The following is a 26,759-nucleotide window of genomic DNA, read 5'->3' on the forward strand; positions in this document are numbered from 1 at the left end:
GGCCCTAAATACCGCCCTTAAAGAAAAATAAAATAAAATGAGCAGCAAATTAATTACATTTTTTGTTCTGCACAAATTTAAGACAAAAACTTGATCCTTGAATCTTCTACACAAACAATTATAGCCCATTATCACAAAAAACCCTCGGATCATATTCATTGCACTACTAAGCATTACTACACAATGACTTCAAAGCTTTCAAATCCCACATCAGTTATCAAATTTCCAAACCAGACTCCACAGAAAAATAATGGTCCTGAGCAGACACCATTTAGAAAAATGTATCACTCAAATCCTCATCAGAAACACCCCAAAACCCTAACAAAGACACAAACTTTCCACAATGCAAATCCATCTAAAAACCAGGTTTTGGGTTTAAAAAAAAAATTAGTAGTAGAGATTATGCTACTGTCACATTATAGCAGCAATGGGCTTTATTTGGACTGTTGAAAACCTCTGATCACTGATTGTGATGAAAGCTCCTGATCTGACCACCACACCAGATTGAAGCTTTCGAGAGAACCCAAATTCAACTCTATAAATTACCAAACCTGCCATTCACAGAGAGAGAGAGAAGCTCTCTTAGTCTCGCTCTGTTTCTTTAGAGAAAGAAAAACCCCTAAAACTCTCTATTGCTTTCTTTCTCCTTCTTTTTTTTCTGCAACAAAAAAAAAAGAAAAAATAAAAAAAAAAGGAGAGGGCTTTAATCTCAGCCGCAAATCCAAGGGTTTCCGATGGACCACGCGGCGGGACCTCCGCCGGACCATTTCCGGTGCACGAGGACGGACGGCCGGCAATGGCGGTGCAAGAGGAGAGTGATGGAGAACATGAAGCTCTGCGAGATTCACTACCTCCAGGGCCGGCACCGGCAGTACAGGGAGCCGGTGCCGGAGTCGCTGAAGATTCAGAGGAAGACGCAGACGGCGCCGTGCGAGGATCAGAACGGCGGCTTGGAGATTGCGGCGGAGAAGGAGAAGGTGGAGGGTTTGGTGTCGCTGCTGAAGCGGAAGCGCGCGGAGGAGCCGGCGGCGGCGGTGAGGATCAAGAAGGTCAAAGTCAAGAAAAAGAAGAAGAAGAAGAACAAGAATGGAGGAGGAGGGAGTGAGAAGAAGTGTGAGCTGAACTTGGAGCTGATAAGAATGGTGCTGAAGAGAGAAGTGGAGAAGAGGAACACGCCGAAGAAGAAGAAGAAGAAGAAGAAGAAGAGTGAGAGTGATGATGATGATGAGGAGGAGGACGGTGTTGATCTGACTAGGGATTTGCCTAATGGAAGAATGGCCATTTCGTCGTCGTCTTCGCAGTCTTTAGGAGGCAATGTATGTTCCAATTCAGCCTCTGATGTTAGGATTGGGGCCGAATTAGGGCCGCTGGCGGGCACTGCTACGAGGCGGTGCTTTCGGTCTAAGAACATTGAGCCAATGCCTGTTGGCACGGTGCAGGTAGCCCTCATTACTTCAGTTTTGATAATGTGGTTTAACTGTGTAAAGTTTGGATGTTTTTGGTGATTGTGTTGCGTTGTTGCATGATTGTGTGTTTTTCGATTAGGTGTTGCCGTGTGGTGATGAGAATGAGGGGAGATTGAGGAAGAGTAGGAGGAAGAGGTGCCATTGGTGTCAGAAAAGTGGGAGCAGTGTTTCTTCGGGTTTGATTAAGTGTTCGAGTTGCAAGAAGCACTTGTTTTGCTTGAGCTGCATCAAAGAAAGGTTTGTTGTGCCTACTTCAATGCTTAAAGACTAGGATAATGTTTGCAGAGTCGGAATTTATGATAAAGCAGTAGTCTTGAAAATGTAATCAGAATGTCGGCACACGTTATACCAATTGAAATGCACTTAAGTGTTAACTACTAATCTACATTTCACCTTGATCCATTTGATCAGAATATGATGTGCCTTCATATAACTTTTATACAATACCTGCAGTATGTTTGGTCAGATAGGAGAATTGGTGTTAGATCATATAAGATAGAGACTTGCACTCATCTCCGATTGTGCTCTTGTTTATTCATTCTCCTTGTTATGTCGATGTTGTTGAATGCTTTTGGTGTTCAAAACAAACAGGTATTTTGATACACAAGAAGAAGTCAAAATGGCATGTCCAGTTTGTCGAGGAACTTGCTCTTGTAAGGACTGCTCTGACAATCAACCTAAGGATGCTGAAAGTAAGGTGCGATTTTGATTTCAGCTCATTTTTCAGCTACAGTTTCCTTATTATGATATGAATGCTGATGCTCAAGGTAGTGAACATTATTATTATTTTTTTCAGCATTACGTGGGGGTTAAGAATAAAGTTGAAATTATATTACACTTTCATTACCTCGTATGTATGCTTCTCCCTGTGCTGAAACAAATCAACCAAGACCAGAAATTTGAGCTGGAAACAGAGGCGAGATTGAGAGGTAGTGTGTGCAAAATACTCTTAGAATTGTTCTTTTTAGGGCCTATAATAAACAAGAGATTTTATTTCTATTTAACAGGGAAAAAGCCATCTGAAGTTTATATCAAGCAGGCTGAATTCCGCTGCAGTGTGCAAAATTGCTGGTATGCTCTCTGTTTCAGTAAAGATTTGATGATTTTTCTAGTGAAATTCAATATCTTCTCATAAAAGGTAAAACAAATGGAAATTACCTAATCTTCCTGCATTGATTCTCTGTGCTTAATTGATTATGGAACAGCAATAAATGCAAGGCTTCCATTGTGGATCTTCACAGAAGCTGCCCAAATTGCTCATATAACCTTTGTTTAAGCTGTTGTCGAGATCAGTTTCATGGGACTTTCCGGGGAGGTATAAATACTTTTCTCTCAAAGTGCTCTAATGTAAATGACGCTTGGATCTCTTGTAACGGGACAGTTTCGAAGAGGCCAATAGATACCCAAAAGCCAAATGTCCGGTACATTTCATCGTTTGCATCAGTAACTAACTGGAAGGCCTGTAATGCTGTTGATGGTATATCTTGCCCCGAGGAGTTTGGTGGTTGTGGTGACGGCTTCCTTGATTTGAGATGTTTTTTCCCTTTAAGTTGGATCAAAGAGCTAGAAGTAAGTGCAGAAGAAATAGTTTGCAGCTATGAGTTTCCAGAAACTTCAGACATGTCATTGAGTTGCCCTCTTTGTTTGGACACAGACCAAAATCCTGATGGACTTCAACAGTTGCATGAAGCTGCTTTTAGAGACAATTCGAATGACAATTATCTATTTTACCCCACGCTTTTAGACGTACATGGTGATAACATTGAACATTTTCAGAAGCACTGGAGTAAAGGTCATCCTGTGATAGTCCGAGATGTCCTTCAGACTACATCAAATTTGAGTTGGGATCCAGTATTCATGTTCTGCACTTATCTTGAGAAGGGCATTGCTAGATATGACAATAACAAGAATCCACAGGAAGCTCTCCATTGCTTGGATTGGTGTGAGGTCAGTGAATTTCCACCAACTGATATCCGCTGTCAAAAATTTGAATCCTGTAGGATTATATACTGGTTTTCTCTTTGTTCACAGTTATCTACTGCTAATTCTTTCTTAATATTAGTCCTCGAATAAAAATATGTTGTGTACTGAATAGCCTTAAAAAAATCGTATGGCAGGTGGAAATGGGGATTAGGCAGTATTTTATGGGTTCATTGAATGGGCGAACTGAAAGAAATAGTTGGAATGAGACCCTGAAACTGAAGGGTTGGCTTTCTTCCCAATTATTTCAAGAACAGTTTCCAGCTCATTATGCTGAAATCATCCAAGCCCTACCACTTCAAGAATACATGAATCCCACGTCTGGCCTTTTAAATGTTGCTGCAAGGATGCCACAGGAAATCCCCAAACCTGATCTAGGTCCTTGTGTCTATATTTCGTATGGCTGCAGTGAGCAATTCGTTCAGGCTGATTCAGTGATAAAGCTGTGTTATGACTCGTATGATGTGGTAAGCTTTAGACATCTCTAATGTGCACTAATGTCCATATGTTTTTTGTTATTTTCTATCATTTTAAGAAAGGACTTCGTCTTCTGATATATGTGGTAAAGACATGTTCAGGCAAAACACTGTTAGGTGTCCAAGAAACTCCTGAGTGCAGTTTTTGTGTGTCTAATAATTCTATAGAACCCTGTAGCCTTTAAGCAAAAAAAAACAGAGAACTCTGTACAAGTGTCACCTCATCATATACCAATTTCACCCATCATTTATTCAACTTTGTAGTATTTCTGTATAGTTCAAATTTTCAAGCTTATTGAAGAACTAAGGCCAAAATGCTTCACATATTTTTCAGTACCCTTTTAACGTCAGTATTACATTGGTAAACATTTTCTGAGGGTTCTCTACCATTGACCTTTTGCTTTTTTAACAAACAGGTTAACATTCTGGCACATACATCAGATGCCCCTATTCCTGATGAACAAGTTTCTAAAATAAGAAAGTTACTGAAAAGGCACAATCAAAATCAGCGGGAGTCTTCTGACCAAGCTAGAGGAAAAAAAGTGAATGAAAATTCAGCATTGCATAGTCAGAACAAGGATCAACAAGTGAGGTCACATAATGTGATTGGAGAAGAGATGCATTTACGGAAAAGAATTGCTAGAGAATCTTGCGTGTCTGCTGCAACACGTGAAGAATACACGAGGAATCTCAGAGAGAGTAATATGTCACTGGATGGAGAATCTGATGTTGATTCTGAGGCCACATTGAGTTGCTCTGGATCTATCAATGGTGATGGAACATCTGAAGATGAGGAGTCTCCTGATCTCCTTGAAAGCTCAAGTGGCTACAGAAAACCCTATGTAGAGTCATGCACTGCACAGTGGGATGTTTTCCGCCGACAAGATGTTCCAAAACTAATAGATTATCTCAGAAGGCACTGTAATGAATTTTCTCATAAATTTGACATTCACAAGCATGTAAGTTCGAAACTCAAAGTAACTTGATTTTAGGAGGCATTGTACCGATTTTGCTTTTCATTTATGTTACTTTCTGACTTCTACTTTTATTGTAGGTTGATCATCCAATTCTGGATCAGAGTTTCTTTCTAGACTCAAATCATAAAATAAGACTCAAGGAGGAATTTAGTGAGTATAATTTCCATCGTTGTCATCACTTATTGTTTTATGGGGCATTGAAAATTAACTAACTCATGGTGTCACCAGAAATTGAACCTTGGACTTTTGAGCAACACATCGGAGAAGCTGTCATCATTCCTGCTGGATGCCCATACCAGATTAGTAGTCCTAAGGTATCATCTCCAACACTGTCATGATTTAGTTAAAACACCATTGCACCAAGAATCAAACATGATTATTGCTTGGTTACATTTCAGAATTTATTTTATAAAAGAAAAGGAAAAAAGGTTTCAGTAATGAAGTATATGATGAAGTGCCTTGCATTATATTCAGTTAAAGTTTTTCTTTCCTTGAGTTCAGCATCCAAATACCAATCATGATACAAATTATAGTCTAACCATGCTATTGGGATGCAGTCTTGTGTGCATGTGGTGCTCGATTTTATCTCTCCAGAAAATGTTATCGAGTGTATCCAGTTGACGGATGAAGTTCGCCTGCTTCCAGAAGGTCATAAAGCAAAAGTGGACAAGCTGGAGGTGAACTTTAATAATCCTAGTATCTTTTTTCCGTAAATTTACATAATCAATCAATGATATAGAAAGTGCCTTTCCTTTGTTGTGGAAAGCAGGTGAAGAAAATGGCACTCTATAGTATTAGTTCAGCAATCAAAGAAATACGTGAGCTTACTTGTGCAAATGTAAGTAGAAACCCTGCATGAAGTCTTTACAATGTAATGTCATTGTGCTTGAAAATTTATGAAAGTAGTACTGGATGCACTGTAATGATTGTTCTCTTGGTGAGCGTGGCTATCTATAATCAGTTTGAGTTCGGCTGTTTATATATCAATATGAGGCACTGCAGGGTTTCCTGAATTACTTGAATTGTTGAATGGCAGGTAACAATTAGATGATCACAGCTGTAGTAGTTCCTAAGAACATCAAAGGAACCGCCTTTGCTCTCCAAAGTCCGATGCGGGTCTTTTGTGGAGACTGGGAAGTAGACTGTATAAATGTATAATGTTGAACGGCAGGTAACGAGTTGATGATCACAGCTGTAGGTTCGAAGAACATCAAAGAAACTGCCTCTGCTCTCTGTACGGCTGGTCTTTTGTGGTGACTGGATAGACTGTACAAATGTCGGAACCAACCTCAGCCCTCCGTAAGAGTCTCATGTACAGCGAAGTGTATATTAGCATATTGGTTGCAGTCTGCGCCATTCAGTGCTTTGTTTTTCTAGTCATTTCTTGTGCTAGGTGATAACTTCTTCCCAGACAATAGAAAGAATGAGGATTACTACGTTTCTGTTTTGCTAGTCTTTTCTTGTGCTTGGTGATAACTCCTTCCCACACAATAGACAGAATGAGGATTACTTGTACGAAAGACGTCATTACCTTTTTATATTCAGCCAATCAACCATGATGCCTACTTGTCATGAAACTCTATAACATGGTTAACATCGATAATGGAACATACGAAGTGGCAAGCTAACGTAGATCAATACTTCCTTAATGCAGCATTGAATTTCTTAACAAGTTCTTAACATTATTGATAGGTTCGTACCCTTCCAACAAATGATTTGATGGGTAAGATGTCTGAAATTACCACAACTAGTTCACGTACACCTCAAAGAATGACATACAGTAACACTTTGCCTGATGGCCTGTAGCTTTGGTATCCGTTTACTATAAACTTTACAGTGGCAAGATATAATAAAAGAACAATAAAAGGATGAATGTCACTTTATTTTTCTACATGTTACATCTCCTGTGTTTGCTTTTGAGTTGGTGAGGCTTCAAAAACGGTAATGCTTGATAAATATAACGTAAAACTACAAAAAAGAATAACCTCGACGAAAATGCCTTTCAGAGAAAACAAAACAAAAAAAGCCCTAGGCCAATCGTGTCCAGTTCTCAGACTATTTTCAGCAGTTCTAGATCTGTCAAAATTGTTTGGTAAGGATACTATTAGCATCGACAAGAACTTAAGGAGCCATTAGCCCCTCAATTGTATATGAAAGTGACTTTGCCCAGTCAGCCTTGAGAAGCAGAGTTTGCAAGGTATGCATCACATTGTATGCCGGATCAAGTTTCCTCTGCCATCCCTGCAAAGCATAACATGGGTGATTGGGTTATTAATAACCACATCTGGATCAAATCACCAGACAATTGTAGATGTAGTAGATTTCTATATGGTTTTCATGCATAAGTGCGATTTGGCTTCTAAAGATAAAGAAAATATTACCTCAAGAACCAATGTTGTCACCATGACAGTACAAACGTTTCCATCAACATTGACCCTATGCCGCCGAACTTTTTCCAGTAACTGCTGCATGCAATCAGCAGGATGGACCAGATCACCTTCTGGAGTACCCCAGAAAGTGAATGACTCCTCCACTTCCTGTAAGAACAAGGTTAGAAACTCTAGCACAGAACCTACCAAGTGCTTCCCAAGTTCATAATATCTTTGTATTCACAATAAAGTAGATGCTATCTTATAAATAAGCTTTTCATTTTTAGTTAGAACATCAAACCCAGCAATCTTATCCCAACCCCTCTAAAGCTTTCTAAAGTAAAGTTGTCCAATAATTATACCTCAATAAATGCCTTTGGATTTGGGCAATTCTGTTGCTTAGACAATCTTAGTGTGCACTCAGCAGCAATGCGCCCATCACGACATGCGACAGCCTTGAAAAATTCTAGTAAATTCACCCTGTCACTTCTAGAGAGTTCAGCAGTCATCCCTACATCAAGGAAAATGACATGAGGCTTTGATTTGAACAGTCGTTTCTGAGAAGGCTTGTTTTGAGCCACCCGAACAAGTATGTTCCCAGGATGCATGTCTGCATGTATAAAGTTGTCCACCTGAAAAAATGAACTTGTATACTAGTAAGACATTCTATCACATACTTCACAGCTCAAGTTAAAAAGAAAATAATGACCAAGAAAAAGTTACACGACATAAATCACCGTCTTCCAAAGATAAATGATGTGTACAAGATCATTAGTGGAAAACTAAAATTACATCAGGGCAATGCAACGGCCAACAGACACAATGCAAGAAACATCAGAAGTATATATGAAGGTTACCAGGAGCATTTTCAGAAGTGCATGTGTTCCAATGTGAGCAAGTGCAGATTTAATCCGCTCATGCCCTTGCAGATCATCAACATAATGTGAGACGCATTCCCCTTGCTCATACGTCTCCACTAAAACAGCAGGATGCACTAGTGGATACACAGGCTTTGGGAAAGAGACATCCTTCCATCTACGAAAATTATAAGTAAAGCGGCTCAAATTAGCAGCTTCCCTTGCAAGGTCAACTTGAGACATCATAAAAACTGAAAACTGTTGTACACTTTCATCCAATCTCCACCACTTTAAAGCAGGAACGAACTTTGACATTTTTGCTACTAGATTGATTATTACAAAATCTCTCCTAATTGATTCACCAACACCAGGATGTCTAACCTTAACTGCAACTACTACAGGCTTCACCTGTTTACCAGGATACCGATATTTCAAAGTAGCCCGATGCACTTGAGCAATGCTTCCAGAAGCTACTGGTGCCTCCTCAAAGTTTTCAAAAATTTCAGGTAGCTTGCGGCCAAATGATTTTTCAATAGTCTTCTTCGTGTAGGCAAAGCTATGTTCAGGGGCTTTTGTATGAAGCTCGGAAAGCTTGGCACATATATCTCTGGGAAAGAGATCAGGGCGAGTGGCTGCCCATTGACCCCATTTAATGAAAGCAGGACCTGCCTTTTCCAAAGTACGAAGAACAACACGAAGCCACAATCTCCTAAACTGAGGTCCACAGGACTCAGCAAAAGGAGCCATTATTATGCTAGGTGAGAACAAGACAGCTAGATAGATTGCTCTGAGAAGCAATATTATACCTTCAAAAACTGAAAACACTACTGATCTCACTATAGCATGTCCATGCTCCGCACGGGTGTACAAGGCCCTCTGTGGTGGCGGTGATGCGTAGTGGTCCCTCTCTCCCAAAGTCCTCTGAGCCCATGCTATCTTCCCACTTGAAACTGCAAAAATACCCGGAAACAACAACCCATAGCGGTTTACTCTGAATGCTCGAGCAATCCTATCTATAGGCGAAAATCTGTAACCACCATTCGGATGAAACTTTTCGGAGAGCCTTTTCCAAATAATTTGTGCATTGTGTCTCATGGCACTCCCTGCCGCCGGTATCCTACAAAAATTCCTGGAATATCTACTCTGATAAAAACTCTTTGTGGCATTGTACAACGAGAGCCGGCCCTCTCCTCTATTAGGAAAGGTATACTCCCTGTAATACCTATGTCGGGGAAGCTGCAGACCGATTCTAAAAACCGTTCCATACTTCACTGTTTCCTGGTAGCTCTGTTTCTGGCTTGTAACAACAGAATTCACAACACTCCTAAAACTCCTCAATGTCAATAATCTGCATTCCAATTATGTAAAGCCAATCAAAAACCCTTTAATGCTTTGCTAATTAAGCTAAATGTGAACAATTACAGTAAAAATTACCGGCTTTTACCCAAACCAAGCTCTCAATGATCAACAAGCACAACAAAGCAATTCACCACCATAACAAATTGTAAAAACGTAAACCCTTCAAGCTATTGATTCATTCAAACATTAATAATTTACCTTCCCCAACAAAATTACCCTAATTCCAGATTTTTTTTCTACCGCAATTTCATCTTCAATGATCACCAACCTCAAAATAAAAATTTCAGCTTTATGATTCAAACCACCAGAACGAATCGTAAAAACGAAAACCCAGCTCAGAAAACCAACAATAAACAAAGAAGGAGCAAAGAAAGAAGCAAAGGTCCGACCTTGACATGGCGATCGAATCTGGGTTGGGGCTAAATTGCTTGGGAGGTATAGGGTTGAATTATCCAGCATTTTCGTCTCATGGACTCGGCGGTCGTCGGCGGAGATTGACCAAACAAAGCTTCTCTCTCTCGTTTTTGGTGAGGTCGGCTTTGAGGATTCAGACAGAGACGGCGAATCTGAGCTTTTGGATTTAGGAGAGGGAAGAAGTTGGCTTTCTTCCCGGGTTATTTTTGGGCCTCAGTTTCGTGGGCCTCATGCTCACTATTATCTTTTCTAATTATTATAGAAAACCCAAACATTCGGGGAAAGTGCACTTTTCTTCTCCTCCAAAAAAAGGAAAAATCTAGTAGTAGTAGTTTTGACTTGTTTTGGCTTGCAGGAGAGGTAAAGATTGAAAGATGAAATTGCGGTAAAAAAATCTGGAATTGGGGTAATTTTTTTGGGGAAGGTTAAATTATTAATGTGTGAATGGAGGCCATGAGACAAACATATCAAGTTTATATGTTAACCAGAATTATATCGAGTTTTGTTTGATACATGCATGTAAGTATAATATAATGTAGAACTGACTTGTATTTATCACGTAATCCATGTAATCTATAGTTGGAGATTGAAATTGCTTTGCCTTTCTCAAATATCTCAATAAGTTTTCTTATGCAAAGAAAACTGACCCAAATTTCAATTCATCCATCAGTTGAATTCCCACACAACTCCACCGTGCCTGTCCCCGTCATCCTTCAACTGCACCATTTCCACAGTGCTAGCGCTAACAGCAGTTTTTCCGTGTAGGGTTGATCGATGCAGCGCTGGGTTAAGGATCGCTTTCCGTCTTCGATTTTCAAGCTGTGATCCAATTGATCGAACCTAATGTCAGTGGTGTTCGATAGAAGTCAAGTACATATTTCAAACAATAGTTATTGAAACTTCACTACATTAAATCAGAAGTATTAATTTAATCCTTGTTTTGGTACTTTGATATGAAGGATATACATGCATTAAGTGATACTCAATTTCTTGCTGCACAAAACCAATCGCTTTAGTTGACGTTATCGCCAATTATATCCCAAGCTAAATAATTTGTTTGACTGATGAAACAGTTTTTGTCCAAGGAACATTAATTCGAATTGACTAATTAAACGAATTGATGTCCATTTACCAAATTAATCTTATAGATCACAGGAATAGAACATGCTAAAGAAGAAAATTTGAACACTTACAGTAGTTAAGTACATCGAGTCAAGATGCTCCTTCATGTCTACAAGACTACAATAGTGATCCTTCTATATAACTTGGCATCAATATATATATTTAAGCTTTGTAATATTGTTTTACCGCCACCAAATCAACGTATTGGTACCATTTGGTTTATCAGCAAAATCTCATTTTCAAAAGTGAGAGGTTATGACTTATGAGTTCAACTCACTTGTTATTCACCTTAATTATAAAAAAACATGTATTGGTTTCCATTCACACCTTATAAAGAAATGTGTCAAATGCTCTTACGGCCACATAAAATGCTTGTCTAATTTTGCTGAACAAAAGCCTTACCTGTCTCTCCTTCCGCATATACGAGCAAGCCTCCAAAACACCATTCTTTCTACCCAATAAAGCCGTCACATCTCGACGAAAAATATGGCACGAGCTCGTTTAATTTAGCTAATTCCTCATCATTTCCATCTTTCTGCGCGATATTTTGTCAATGATAGAGTTAGTGCATTGTCATCACAAGTTCTCAACTACAGCAAAAAACAAAAGGGAAAGGATGAAAGAAAGTTCAGAACCAAGGAAAAGAAAAATCAGGCGCTCAAAGACACAAACTCGCTTTAGGGTTTTACTTATTCAAACGTTTGAAGAGCTTTTTCTTTGGGCGGTCGAGAGAGAAAATGATATGGATGATCTAGATAGAAATACAGAAAGAAACTGTACATTAAAAGGGGTCTCTGTCTATGATTTCTGGTCGGCTGCGAGTCAGAGGCCAGCCGTACTCTTTATACCACGAAATTGTCTGCATTTTTAGACTCGTCAATGAGCTCGATCCAAATGCTTTACATGACATAACGTTTGCTTACACAGAGGCAGGCACGTATATATGCCATGGGAAAAGAAAACATAGAGATATATATATACAGACGAAGCGTTATTATCATCGTGTATAAAGTGTTAACTTGTTAATCATAGAGCAAAATGGCAGATTAAGCTTGGAATTTCCATAAAGCTAGCTACTTGTCCTCTGTGTACGTATATGGCGGTTGAATATAATGCAATTAGCTAGGAACTTTCTTTAAGACCGAGTAAGTGCAAATGTATCTTCTTCATTTTGACCACAAAATGAAGTTTGTTTGTCATTCCCTTTTACCTGCGTACGCTATATCTTAATTTATGCTTTTGCGAGTTGATGATTAGAATCTAGAACTCAGTAATTAATTTGATAGCTTTACATTTTACTTTGATATCAAGATATATAATCTTGCGCTAGACTATGGAGACAGAATTAGCTATTCAGAGATGTCTTAATACACAAATACAAGTTATAATAAGATGGTCGGAGAAGAAAACCCTAGACATAAAAGGAATGGCAACGAAAGGTAGAACCTCAGATGTAGTCATCCGATCTCATTTTACCAAAGTTAATAATAAGTTCCACTCGAGAATTCCGTGATTAATCGTAAACAATTATATAAAGACGTAGATATATAGATATATATGTTTTTTCTTGACAAGTATGTGTCACGAACATAGGCCTCATATATATATATAAAATAAGGAGGCCTGCACCGTTTGTTTTGGTGCGGATTTCCATTTTTAACCACTTTTCGGTCGCATTTCCTTATCTTCACCGTCTAGTATCTAGATAATATTGTGTAGATCATCTCTGCAAAATTTCAGCCAATTTGGTGATCGTTAACGTCCTCAAAATTAAAAAACAAATAGACAGACTGAATTATGTCAAACATGAACCGTTCATATTTTTACCAGAAAAATACAATTTTAAGCGCCTTAACGATCACTAAATTGACTGAAATTTTACAGAGATCATTTACACAATATTATCTAGATATTAGACGGTGGAGATGAGAAAAATCAATCAAATAGTGATGCAAAAATAGAAATCCGCACCAAAATAGTGGTGTAGACCTCCGCAACCAAGAAGGGTTGTATATATATGTACATATAATTCAATATATTTGACGTATAAATGATGTAAGGCTTGCATGCATGAAGGCTTTGACCTTGGTGAATGGTGATGATCATCAATTAGATATGGATGGTGATGGAGCTTCTAATCGGCGAGTAGAAGAAACAGAAGCAGTTCTCTCTTGGCCGGCGATTTCGATTTGTCGACATTAGCTTGAAACGTAGTAAGTCTAATTTCTTAGTTAATTTTTTGTTTGAAAGGACGGAAGACTTCTTAGTTAATTAAGTACGTTGAGTTATGCGACCATAATGGTAATACGTCTTGCATGCAAATAATTGAGTTATGAGGACGTTTAATTCATAAGACGTAGGTTTCGTATATGAATGGTTAACCATAATAATGAAAACAAAATGTGTTTCGGTCCTTCGGATGACATACAAAGTTTTTGTGGTTCTGTCTTGTTGAACAAGAATCGAAACCTATCAAGCTTAGGTTAACCAAACGCGCTTATATATGGGGATTTTGCTGAAATGAAAGCTTAACTATCACGGAGTTTCTTATATGAATGTGGAAAATGTCACCATAAATTTAGCATTTGATCTCGAAGGGGACTTAAAGGACTAATCGTAAGAGAATCCTGCGCGCTGTTTATAGCTATACCAATATAGGAGAATGGGAAAACATTTTAATGTCCATATGAGCACGACTTTAATATATGTGCAGGAAAATCGGCAGAAGGTTGATAATTTAGGGCCGTGTGGAGAACACATTCCAGTTGTGCCCCACCAATAACATAAACATTGCAGAAGAAGGTTAGGACTGGCTGATAATCAGCAATGTGAAGCGGAGATCAGGTGGAGAAATCAGCTACATATAGTCATATACAGAACCCGCCAAAAGATACAGCCACGGTGCATTTGTTTTCTTGTTGATCGATCTGGGGCTCAACCCCGATTGATGACCTCATTCGTTTTAGGTCCAACCACGCTTCGAAGCCTAATTTTGACCTCAGATTAAATGATCACGGGAGTGGCCATGAGCTGTCTATCTATAACTGATCTATGTAGGCATTGCATGGGGAGAACATAAATCGCATTCGCATCGTCAATTTAGACTTTAGAGTCCCATATCCAATGGAAGGGAAAGACGAAAAACATACAATGGTCTCACTTCGACCTATTGCATGAGATGAAGTTAATGCGATGAATTTATGGCTAAATGTTTGAGAACTCAACTTGTACGAGAACGACTTCAGTTCCCATGAATAAATTGAAAGGATAATGAATGGTACATGAGAATAAGAGTTTAAGCTTATGCAATCAAATAAGTGTTATAAAAAACCACGATGGTAAACCAAAATTAACAAATGAAATAAGAAGAGAATTATAACAAATAAGAAGAGAATTCTACTGCGAATCTACAATCATACACCCGAACAAATGAAATAAGACGTATAACCACCGAAGATATCAAGTAAACAATAGTCCATTAGACATTATCAAGTTGTGTATATATACCGGAATAACAGTCCATTAATTTTGAAACCTAACTATCAAAATATCAAATCACTTCCAATACACAGGAATTCTTGCACCTCTACACTGTTCTCAGGTCAAATAGCTTAGAAGAAAACAGTATATGCCTACTAATTAAGCTCATTGTCATCACCCTATACCAATATACCCAAATTTACAAATAGCAATCGAAGAACGAACCTAACTAGTAGTCAAAAGCTTCATATCACTCGACTTTTAAGTTGAAAAGCTCCGATCCGATAAGAACCCTAACCTAACCAGGTCAACCGGTCACCTCCGAAACCGTAAGGACCCACCCCCTTGCATTATTGACAACACGTGTCCTAGATGCTGACGCAATAAATATCCCAAGTCCTTCATCGTAAAACAGAGACCAAAACGTAGCTCCGGCACAAGAAGCACGCCGTGGTTTTCAATTAAAGGCCGAGAGAGATAAAGCCGGGGTTGGCATGGTCCCCACATGATTAATAATGCTCGCCGCTCATGCTTCGACACGTACTTACCCTATTTAGTCAAACTCCTGCTATAAAATAATCTCCCATGCAAATCATTACTTTATTTAGTACGTGAAAACGACCGCCGAGCTATACAGGTGTCCCTCCCACGTCCTCCGGCGACCCCCTCCGGGGCACTACCCCGGAGTCTCCGACTCGATGTCGGGATCTATGAAACAGAGTGCTCCTTACTCAAGCTTTTGAGCCTTCTTCTTGCTTCTGGAGCTTTTATTTTTCGATAAATTCTTACTTCTGGAGTTTCGATCACTTAGATATTTGCCCTTTCCTTTTGTAGATTTATAAATTATATGTTTCCGTCATAAGAACAGAGGAACTTTAGTGCGACATATTTATTATAATGTTGTGCTTCTTGTGAGGTGCCAACTATTATTAATTGTAATAATTTCATGTATTTTAATCCATATTATTGCAGTACGTGATTAATGTATGTGGTTCTAAGAGCATAAGCATTGACATGAACTCCATGAAAGTAGTACGTTCTTATCATGATAATAGTTTCATGTAGTTCAAATGATAGGATATACTAATTAAGTTAAGAGCAGAATAGATTAAAGGGCATAGTGTCACTCAATTATGGAAACTTCTTTGAATAAAAAAACATGGAGCAAGATCTTGCTTCCGAGTACAGTAAGATAATTAAAGATAATTGCACAATGCTAGTAATTATTCGCTAAATTTTACACGTATGAACTGCCAGAATGCTTCATCAATTAGGATCAGTTGATCCTGATATTAATTAATTACACACGATTGAAATCATCCAACACGTCTGGGATGTCAAACTTCAACATGTTGCTACAGTAGCTCTCACGTTCATCCTCTGTGCCGCCGTTGAAGTATGTAGTTGAGTTTGAATTTAAAGGCGTTGGGCTTGAGGAAGGCGTCGAAAGCACTGAAGTGAAGTTGAAATTTTGGTTGCTGCTGTTGTAGGAGTACATATTCGAAGTCTCAGGTGAAACATCACTAAGAATCTGAAGATCAGATGACCCATCGTAATATGTCAAGCTTGGTAACTGAACATATTGGCTTTCGGTAAAACTCGAAGGGACCTCGCCATTACTTTGCCATTCGCTTATTTGGCAATTTTGGGAACTGAAATCAGTGAGGGCTGGTTGTGTTTCATGAGGAAATGGAATAGCACTACTGTCCAATGTGGTGCAAACTGGAACGTTTTCTTGAAAAGGTTCTTGAAGCTGGGTAGATTGGACTAGATGTACTGGAATTTCATCATGTTGGGGACTGCAAAGCTGCGGCTGCTGATCATTTTGAATGAAGAAGTTTGAGTTTCTTTCTCTATGAGATGACAGGAGAGAAGTGGCCAGCCGTAGTAGCTCTGGGTTGAGTCCCATTTGTTGCATACCAAGCAACCTTGAAAAGTTGACTTGATTTTGTTGATGAGAAGAGTTGTAAAAGATGGATGAGAAGTCAAGAAGATCAAGCCGAGGACTGTGAGTAACAGGATCGATTCCCATTCGGAGAAGCCTCTTCCTAATGTGGGTGTTCCAGTAGTTCTTGATTTCATTATCAGTTCTTCCAGGCAAACGAGCAGCAATAGCAGACCACCTGAATACAAATTAATTAATTAGATTCCGAATTTTAATCATGCAAAAACATGCATGGGAAATCAACTAAAGAGAATAGCTTGCTAGGCTTACTTGTTACCCAAAATGCTATGCAGCTGAACAATTGTCTCCTCCTCTTCGAAAGAAAATCTTCCTCGTTTGATATCAGGCCTTAAATAGTTGGTCCATCGGAGACGGCAACTCTTTCCACATCTCTGCAGTCCTATATAGAAACACCATATAAATGATTAGCTAATTCAACCATGAGTGATTATTAATAGCTAGCCAACGTACCAAGGAAAGAATAATAAGTATAAAATTATTCAAATACATACCTGCATTCTTTGGAAGCGTCCTCCAGTTGCCATAACCATGTTTCTGAATGTAATCAACGAGCTTCTGGTCCTCCTCCGGCGTCCAAGGACCTTTCTTCAGGCCGTTTTTGTCACAACACGGTGCTCTTCCCATTGTGAATAACACTGTTGCGTTACTGGTCTGCTGAGAAAGATTGATTGAAGTTTCGGAGCTGTTAGAGAGGAATGGGAAGGATGTAGGGTCCGTAAGGAAAACGGAGGTGTATAAATAGCAAGAGGTGAAAATAGAAACTAGCAAGGTCAAACGTATTCGGTGCCGTCCTCCGAATCAAAGTGGCTACGTGGCCTTGTGCTTTGAGAAAATTTTATTATATCAAGTATCCAAGTTCCTCTCTCTCTCTCTCTTTGATTATTGCAATTATTTGAACCTACTCGAAATCCCTTTAACCACGGCCATGCATACATAGAACTGAAAGAAGACTCATATTAATCATTTCTTGGTTGTTATTAATTCTTAGGTTATCTTTATCCGGCGGGCTTGTGTAACCCTTGCCTTTCCGGATTCATATTAGCTGTCATTAACGTTGCGATTGTGCCACGTGCCTCCTCCGAGAGCTGACCAGTCCATGCAGCAACTTCATTTTCACGGCATGCATGGCTTCTGCTAGATCATAAATTCATAATCAAGCCATATATGATTATATGATAGCTGCATGGTACGTAAATAACTACGTTTAATCGAAACTGTAGTTTCCGATGATTCAGATGATTTAGTGCAATAGAAGGATAGCTTCAAAATGTTGAAGTTACGGCTAAAATTTGGACAATTTTTATCTTTGTTAGATTGAACACTACAGACAAGACAATATTAACCACAAGACGTGGTAGCAATAATGGAGTGCGGCAAATGCCGAAATGTTGGAGCATTATGACAAAACAAGGGTACCCTAAATGATGAAAGATAAATAAATTTGAGGATCCTTCAGTATCGAGTACTGAAGAAGTGAAGATATTTCATTGCATTATTAGCACAACAGAGGAAGCCAAACTTTCTCGGCCATAAAAACAGAGAAAAAACTCACGCACGAATTTGAGTACCGTTGACTGATAAAGTATTACACAATCATATATATTGAAACTAAAACATATGCACTATTTTTTGAAAGTAACTAACAATTGAATAGAAATTAAACATAATATATAGCTCAAAGCGCACACTTTGTTTTAAATATCTAGTTTTGCCTACGACATACAGAAAACAAAATAATTTTGACTTTAAAAATGATTTGAGTACTGAATAAACCATTTATGTTCTTCTTCTTCGATCTTGGACTCTCACTCTCAGACACAATTGGGGACTTATACTCTGCTAAGTGGCCAAACACCAAGAATCTCAAAATCATTTACTTCCGCAGTTCATTACTTCAAACGAAACTGATTGAGCAATTATTCATGGGAAAGCTCCTGATTAGATTGATGAATCTTTTCTGTAAAAATCGAGACTAAGATCAGTACGTCTTAATTAGTGAAAAGAAAATGACAAACGATGAAATCTCTCTCTTCGATCAAATTGACATTAGGCACAACCGATGCAAACACAGAGTTAGATAAATGCGATGGCTATTTTACTTAATATATCTGCTAATTAAAGAACTCCAAACTGGGAAATGATATTGTTAGTACGTACCTGTGATCCCATACCAGTTTTCTAGCTTAACTATCATTGTTGGCAGTTGGTACCTTCCTGAAGATGAATTGTATTCAAATTATCTGATTCATTAGCCTGAGAATCGAAGTATGATCGAGTTTCCATAAGTTTGGCGATTAGCTGAGGGGTCTATGAGTTTGTTATAAACTTAATTTCTCCAACAATTATAAACCATTCTGTCTTCTTAATTCTTCTTCGGCTCTTCGCGTATATGATAATTTAAGACATATATTAAGTACTTTATGAAATCTAAATGCGTTCGACGAGTTCATAGCGAAGCCAACCATGAATCACATAGCTCACGCGCGTACATGGTGCATGAGCTCTTTTCTCCTCGAATTATAACTTACAAAGAATGCAAGATTGATGTAATAATGTAGCTACCGGAAAATAAACAATTTGCATTGCATGGATGACGATCTCCATTGTATAATCTTCTCTATTGCTTCTGCTAATTAACATAATTACGTCGGATCGAGCTTGACCGATTACGTGTCCAGAAGCAAGACCCTAGTCGCAGAAGAGAGTCTATCAATCCACCATCGAAGAACGAACACTTGGCTGGTCTTGCTTCTCAAACTTAAACATCTGATGATCACCAGCTTGCCACTTCATGAGGATATCTGACGACTCACAATATCCCTGCTCAATCTTATAGTCTCTCCTAACAAAGAACAATGTCTTTTACCCTATTTTATTTTCTCTTCTAGTTCACTCTCATTATCAATTGACAGACTAAGTTTAATTTAATCATGGAAATTTTTGATGGAATCCATAGGACTTATAGCCATCACATAATATTCTGTTGTTATCAAGCAGCAAACAAGAGGTTTTGAATAGAAATTCAAACTTAGCACATAGTATATGACTATTTTTTAAAGAACTAAGGTTAACTTAAACTTTCCTTAATTGCCATCTGTTTGTAGTATTCATTAAGTCAACTTAAACAAACCATTAATTCAATTTGGATAATCATACGATGCTTGATTTGCACTGGTGTTCCATACATTACATGTTACTCTCATTATTCATTTGATTATTTTCACATTAAGGACCACAACTCCACAACCAGTGGCGGATATTGAAATAAATTTCCGGAGGGGCAGAAATTTCAGAATGAACGAAAAAATACCAAATTTTAGAATTAAATGTTGATTTATACATAAATATATCATAATTAAAGTTCAATTATATATAATTATACCGTAATTATAATAATTATATGTAATTATGACAATAATATCATAATTATACAATAATTAAAAGGGTTGTTTTCACCTGCCGGGAGGGCCACAGCCCCTGGCCTCCATTGAGTTCCGCCACTGTCCACAACTATGGTTCATTAGTATTTAATCTGAAGTAAACATTGTTACCATATTGACATACTGTTCATTGGCATTGACATAACAATGTCTCATTCGCCTTTCTTGACTAAAGCATATAAATGTGCGGTCAAATTTTTTTATAATAATCTACTAAGATCTTCACCTAATTCTCGTAAGGAACAGGTTACAAATTTTCACCCAATTACATTCATTTGCTTGCACACCTTTCTTACTATTTGATTCTAGATGTGGAAACAATACTACGTTTAATCAAATCCTCAAGCTAGCTGGATGATTAATTATCATGTTCATATACGAGAGTCGAAGAGTACATGCATACATACTTAAGTACATATGTAGCAAGCAATTTTGTTTGCTAAAAATTGAATCTGGAGGGACGACCGTACGTACAGATTAGAATTATAAACTACATAGTTAAATTTGCGTAATAGGGAAGAGTATTTATTGTTTTATTAGTATGTTATGATCAACGTATATGACCGTAATGTTAGCCTAATTGTCTCCGTGTTTGGTATCAAGGAGACATTTATCCAGCAAATTAAGTAATTAGGCCGGATTGCTTACTATACGGATTACTACTAATGAATCATCATTCACGAATACTATATACCAATGCTAACATCTCGTACTAAAAACGGTAATTAGTATTGCTTCTACATATACATATACATGTAAAGACTAAAGAGCAACATACGTAGTCCCTGTTGACTGCCCTAAATCATACAGAATTCAGGTAGATAATCTAAACATTGAATACTGATGAAAATACTAGAATGTGTCTTCAAATAATGATTATCGACATTTGTTAATACCAATTTGGTCGCCAAAGCTCACATAAATTAGAGCCTACTGAGATACGGGATCCGTAGCCTTCACCATCAATATTATAGAATTAGAACCAGCAATGTCATTACACATCGAAGCAACACGTACAACATTTTTATGGCTTTGGTTCTGTTTCTTTATTTGCATGGTCCAATTTTTATATTGGGACGTAGACTATACTGAAGCCATAAGATTTCGAAACTTAAAATATGTAGTAGTGATCGAAGCCTTGAAATTCATATATTGCCATATTAGGACGTAAGCAATCCACACGTAATGGAGTTTCCATGGATGTCTCTGGAAATGGGGTGATAGGATGAACACTTTTCACGAGATTAAGAACGTGTCGAGAGCACAGTGGTCTGAATTTCTATGCTCCAAATGCCCATATGTTCAATTGTTTTCTTCGGTTGACTTTCGTGGCTCCCGGCCAATGTAGTGTGGACACATCGGAAGAAGTATTGGGGGCTCAGTTCATCTAAATGGGCAAATGACGAAGTTCTAAATTTGATGGCCTAGTTCGCTCACTAAACTCCAATCAATACTTCATAAGCATTTTTTTCTTAGAGGTGGTTTTGTAGTGAATGCTTTTGAAAACGACAATAAATTGACATTAGAGACTTTGATAGAGCAAAATTACTCACAAGCAAGCGAGCGGAAATAAATCATCATCTATTTGTTCACCTTGTGTCAACTTTTCTAAACTTATGTCATATATCTAATTTCTCAGTGATTATCTAAATATGAATTGAAAAAGACATAACATGAGTTTAGAAGTGTGAGCAAATAAATGACGGTCGCCAAAATTAATACGACGAAACTTTTGTAAAATAGGAAGAAAAGTGGTAAGGAAAGTCATTCAAGGTCCTACAAAATGGCTGTGGAAGGCAATACGCTGTTATTGGTGTGAAATTGCTGTGGAAAACCCGCATTAATCAACAGATGTGACTGGACTAGGAGATCAAAAGAATTGGATACAGAGTCAAAATTGATATGGGATGTAAAGTCAAAATTGTTGATGATGTATAGAACTGCAACGATGAACTTAAACCAAGTATTTCTACTGGGTGATAGAAGGCACCAACTGCCCCAATCCCCATAGACCAAGTATCAGAAAGGACTGTATTTCCACAAAACCCAACAAATCTTGTACTAGATAAAATCATTTACTTCTAATAGAAATTTAAGCACTTTTCGATACAATTATAGAAACTTGATTGATACCATGACATGTAAAGGAAATCATTCCCATTCTATTAAGATTGTTGTGAAGATGAATCACCACTATTGTATGGAATTTCAAAATTCATAATAGGATGACAGCTGAAGTAAATGCAATTTACCATTATTAGATATATTTGTTGAAAAAATGAATCAGACCATACGCGTATGAAGATACAATTAGCCTGAAACTGTTGTTAAAGTGGAAGATATCAGTTCCAGAAGCTGGTTATGTATCTTGCCATTGCTCACAAGGAAACCACCTTGAGGGTATATGTTCCTCCGTCCGCCTTCATCTGCTGCAAGATCAACTTGATTTCCTTCCCAGTCAGTTGCCTGATTAAACATACAATCTCTTTAGATGGAGAATATTTCAATGGTAAAAGTACACCAATTTAAATACAACCTCTTTTGTTAATTCATAACTTACAGTCAGCACATTCATATCCTTTCAAAAGTAGGACATGTTAGATTATCAAGAGCCCATCCATTTTGGTTATGGTCTGAATTCTCATCAGTCAACCGCATTTCAGATTTTATACTCTTACTTGGTAGCTTACCATAAAATCTTATATTTCAGATCAAGCATTATTACTCAGCGGAGTCAATGCGCTAAAACGGATACAATACTAAGTACTACAAACACTCATAAAAGGACATACCGTTCCTCCTGCTTCAAGTACGCATATGATACCGACAGCGTGATCCCAAGCCTGCATTGCAGTAAGTTGAAGTGAGAGGTGCTAAAGTAGTTCCTAAAATTCACTGACAAATGGAGGAAAATCCATACGGCCATACCTTAATAACTTTTTCTTTCCGTCGCTGAATGAAAACAGAACCCCTACCTGAAGCTACCAATAAATACTTGCATAAACTGCAAGAAACAGTGATGACAGCTTGTTAGAGTTAGCTTCAGACAAGGGCCAGTAAGTTGTAATGGTGTGGCCCTTAATTAACTTAATTCTAATATATCTTAAGTTTATAAGGCTTATATGCCAGGACCATCTTATGCAATTAGTGGCCACTGAACCATTTCGAAACACCAACTTATGGTGATAGAGTAGAGTACTTTTACATATATTCATCTAAGAAACAATGCTTGATCCTTTCAAATAAAAAAGAAACAATGCTTGATCCTCTTTTTGTATCCTGTATTCCTGCAGAAGAAATCAAGTAGGAAAAGAACAAACCTTCCACAACAAGGTTTCAAAACTAGTACTCGGCCGTCACCAACACTATCAGCATCAGCTGTTGAGGTATACAAAGCTGCCGGCGGCAATGCCTCCCATGGTTCACTCTCTGTGATACAAAACCGTGCCTGAGGCACTATAGAGCAGCTATCAACAAAGCAGCGGGTCCAAGAGTAAGGAGTCTTGGGTGTGCCATTAAGCACAGCTGATAAACTTCTTGTCCACGTGCCACAGCCAATATGAGAGACCATAAGAAGCCCTGTTTCAGATGGAATGCTCTTCTCTTCCTGGACTCCAGATATACATTTGTTTGAGTCCTGCCAGCATGGGCATCCCATGACACCTAATACAATTTCCCCGTCAACTACAAGAGCCAAACCTACCTGTAAACTTTGGTTATTCTCCTTAAAATTTTGTTCCGTGTAAGAAGTAAAACTGAGAAGTAAATATTGCAGCTAAAAGGATATGAATTTCCCTCTTAAAGATAATAACTTGAAGCCTTGAACCCCAAACTGTTTTGCAACAGACTGCTAATCATATCTCATTTGAAACTGTTTAGCTTACTTTTGATATCGATATACTTAATTACACAATGAAAGTTATATACACCACTGCTCTTCTGATCACTAACCTGCACACTTAATCATCTCTCATTCTTTCTATGACAAAGCATTCTACAGGATTTGCATGAAGATTAGTCGTTCGAATGTCTCAGATTCCTACTTGAGTTTATATTCATCCCTTTCTCTATATTACTACTTCTCAGCTGAACATAACTCCATTTTCATATCAAATTTCCTACATCCTACCTTAACCAATCCCATCCTCCTCAGTAACAGTAAGAAGTTGAGTATACTTTCAGTGTCAACTTGTCACCTAATTTGCACGATTTTAGCTTCATTAATCCTTTAAACTCACTTCCACACCAGCTAAATACTGACGAAAATTTGACAGGGAAAAACCGAAAGTGATCTTTAACAGTTAGTGAGACATACCACAAATAATGCCTTATTTCCCATCACAAATCCTCTGGTGCCATCAATTGGATCCAGTAACTGCATTGTGTATCACATTTCAGTATAGAAAAAAAAAAAAAAAAACCTATCATCAGAACTAGAACCACTAACAAAGCATGCATGATTATTACCACTAAGCAAGTTTAATCTCTATAATTCTCAAGTTTAAGGCTCCAACCAATGTAATGCAAAATTGAAATTCCAAAACACACAATAAGCCACAAACCCAATACGTCGCCGGTTCAGCTCCGAAAGTAAAAGCCTCCGGTCCACCTCTATCAATCGCCTCCAACACATGCTCCGCCGTCAACGGCTCGTCCCCGGCGCTGGCCTTATCAACCACCGCTTTCACCACCGGCTCCACCAGATTATTCGCCCGCACCGACGCCGAATCCTCCTCCGCCACCAACGGAATCGAAGGAAATCGCCGCCCTAACTCTGCTTGTTTTCCACCGATTCAAATTAAAATCGTAATTAAATTCAGAATCAAGAAACTAATTAGAGCATTGTTCTTATGAGCTGGAGGGAGGTTGTGAATTAAAGTTAATTAGCGAAATTGACCTAAACTGATGAGAGCCTGGACGCTGAAATCGGCGACGGTGACAGGAGTGTCGTCGCTCTTCCCGGGAACGCCGCCGGAGCTAGACTGTAACGCAGTCTGGACCTCGAGGCAGAGCTTGTAAGCTGTTTCGACGACGTCGATGGCGGCTTGGAGTTCTCTGTGGTGCTTGGCGGTCTCGGCGGGGAAGGGAAGAGCGGATGTGCAGTTGAAATGGGAGAGGCGGCGGGGGAGAGAGGCGGGGGTGAAGGTGATGATTCGGGTGGGGAGAAGCGCAGGGGAAGAGGAAGTGGGGAGATTGAATCGGACGGTGGAGAATTGGCGGGAAGAGTGTGAGAGAATCATGGCGGGTATAATTCGGGGGTGTGTCAGAGAAGTCAGACTGTTACAACAGTTGAGGTGGTGCACTGGTGCGTAATTGGTGGAGGAGACTGCGTTGTGTGCGATAGGATGGCCCACGAATATTTGGGCCAAACCCGTTATGAGTGAGGATTCAGTTTTGCTCACTCCCTACTCTCTTGGGGGTCGTATTAAGGCCATCTCCAATAAGACCACCTCATATTCCTCCCACGCGCCGCTTAAAGCGGCGGTAATCTCACTCTCCTCACCTCCTCCGATCTGCCTCCAATCCATTCAAAATCCAACAACAATCACAACCAACCCATCAATTACATCAAATCATACCTTAATTGAAGTTTAGAACTTCGATTTAGCACCGGAGAAGCTCGGATCGTCGGTGGTGCTTCGATTCCTCGGGGTGGACTGGGATCGTGCGGTTTTGCTCCTGAGTCGACAGCAGAGGGCTCCAAGGCGAGGATTCGGAGTCGTGATGCTATCCTCCGTGCCCTCGCGTCGCCGAAGTTGTGCTCGACGATGGCGATGAAGCTTGCGGCCTCGGGTTGGAGCGCGGAGGCTCACGACGTCGCGAGGAGGTGCGTCGACCTCGGAGTTTGTAGAGGAAGTCCGTGCGACGCGATTGGGAGGGGCGGTGTCCGTCACGGCGGGTTGGACGGCGAGATCGCCGGTGGAGAGTTTTCGGAGGGTGAGAGAGGCTCGGGGAGAGATAGCGAAGGGGGAGAGAAAAAATGAAGGGGGGCGGGTGAAGGGTTTCCAGAAATGGAAACCCTAATCCCAAAATTTTTCTATTTATACTAGTTTCCAAAATCGGAAACGAACTTCCGACCTTAATAACTTTCGCGTCCAACGTTCGATTCGAACGCGTCACATGTCCACGCACTCGTATTAACGAGCTCTACAACTTTTGTGAAGGAAGTTTCCGCAACCGAGCGACGGAATAAAAGTCGATATCTTAGTTCGGAAACGTAACGTTTTTCTAATTAAACGTTATGAGAACGTTTCCGTTTCGTAAAGTCGCAAACAATCAAATTTATTTTACTTGAATTTCACAACCTTATAGAATTCATATCAAACCAAAATATTGTTTGAAAAGTAGGGTTATTACAATTCTCTTCATTCTAAGCATACTCATACTAATATCCTTTAAATTTTAACATAATTTTGCTTATTTAGACATTTCTCTGGACATGTCACATCTGTTGTCACACTACCTACCTGTCACACTCGTTGTCACCAATGTTCTAAATATCCCGATATATCCTCGATATATCACCGATATTAATAAAACGATAAGATAAGTTGTTTATCGGTCTATTATATCGGTTAACCCGAAAAATTAAGTCAAATGACGATATATCAGGTCAAACTGAGCGTTTAAAAAAAACCACGTTGTTTTGAAAAAATAATTTTCTAAAAAACCGATATTAAGAAAACGATACGATAAGTTGCTTATCGGTCAACCCGAAAAATTAAGTCAAATGACGATATATCAGGTCAACCGAGTTTGACCCAATATATCGGTGTTTAAAAAAAACCACATCGTTTTAAAAAAATAATTAAAAAAAGAGATTTGTCGATACAATTCGATGACGAGAGAGTTT

At 38.8% G+C, this 26,759-nt stretch overlaps 4 protein-coding genes across 4 annotated transcripts; 1 reads left to right on the forward strand and 3 right to left on the reverse strand.

Annotated features, from left to right (window-relative positions):
* Positions 1–612: 612 nt before the first annotated feature.
* On the forward strand, positions 613–6,345 carry LOC126786460 (lysine-specific demethylase JMJ28). Its single transcript, XM_050512292.1, has 13 exons — positions 613–1,439; positions 1,546–1,703; positions 2,058–2,163; positions 2,263–2,395; positions 2,474–2,537; positions 2,672–3,413; positions 3,584–3,913; positions 4,339–4,881; positions 4,977–5,049; positions 5,128–5,213; positions 5,457–5,576; positions 5,669–5,737; positions 5,936–6,345. Exons 1-13 carry the CDS (start codon positions 735–737, stop codon positions 5,948–5,950), a joined length of 3,144 nt encoding a protein of 1,047 aa, XP_050368249.1. The 5' UTR covers positions 613–734; the 3' UTR covers positions 5,951–6,345.
* A 404-nt stretch (positions 6,346–6,749) lies between these two features.
* On the reverse strand, positions 6,750–10,004 carry LOC126786462 (uncharacterized). Its single transcript, XM_050512294.1, has 5 exons — positions 9,874–10,004; positions 8,126–9,473; positions 7,631–7,900; positions 7,281–7,436; positions 6,750–7,140 (listed from the first exon to the last, which is right to left on the reverse strand). The coding sequence occupies exons 1-5, from the start codon at positions 9,879–9,881 to the stop codon at positions 7,021–7,023; spliced, it is 1,902 nt and encodes a 633-aa protein (XP_050368251.1). The 5' UTR covers positions 9,882–10,004; the 3' UTR covers positions 6,750–7,020.
* A 5,667-nt stretch (positions 10,005–15,671) lies between these two features.
* LOC126786470 (transcription factor MYB102) lies at positions 15,672–17,138 on the reverse strand. The gene is made up of 3 exons (XM_050512303.1): positions 16,958–17,138; positions 16,716–16,845; positions 15,672–16,623 (listed from the first exon to the last, which is right to left on the reverse strand). The coding sequence occupies exons 1-3, from the start codon at positions 17,088–17,090 to the stop codon at positions 15,801–15,803; spliced, it is 1,086 nt and encodes a 361-aa protein (XP_050368260.1). The 5' UTR covers positions 17,091–17,138; the 3' UTR covers positions 15,672–15,800.
* Positions 17,139–22,046: 4,908 nt separating this feature from the next.
* Positions 22,047–25,159, reverse strand: LOC126786467 (putative PAP-specific phosphatase, mitochondrial). Its single transcript, XM_050512300.1, has 7 exons — positions 24,804–25,159; positions 24,469–24,680; positions 24,222–24,281; positions 23,227–23,609; positions 22,835–22,910; positions 22,699–22,749; positions 22,047–22,372 (listed from the first exon to the last, which is right to left on the reverse strand). Exons 1-7 carry the CDS (start codon positions 25,144–25,146, stop codon positions 22,217–22,219), a joined length of 1,281 nt encoding a protein of 426 aa, XP_050368257.1. The 5' UTR covers positions 25,147–25,159; the 3' UTR covers positions 22,047–22,216.
* Between the last annotated feature and the right edge of the window lie 1,600 nt (positions 25,160–26,759).

The sequence above is a fragment of the Argentina anserina genome, chromosome 3, assembly GCF_933775445.1.
Source record: "Argentina anserina chromosome 3, drPotAnse1.1, whole genome shotgun sequence".
Taxonomy (NCBI): Eukaryota; Viridiplantae; Streptophyta; class Magnoliopsida; order Rosales; family Rosaceae; genus Argentina; species Argentina anserina.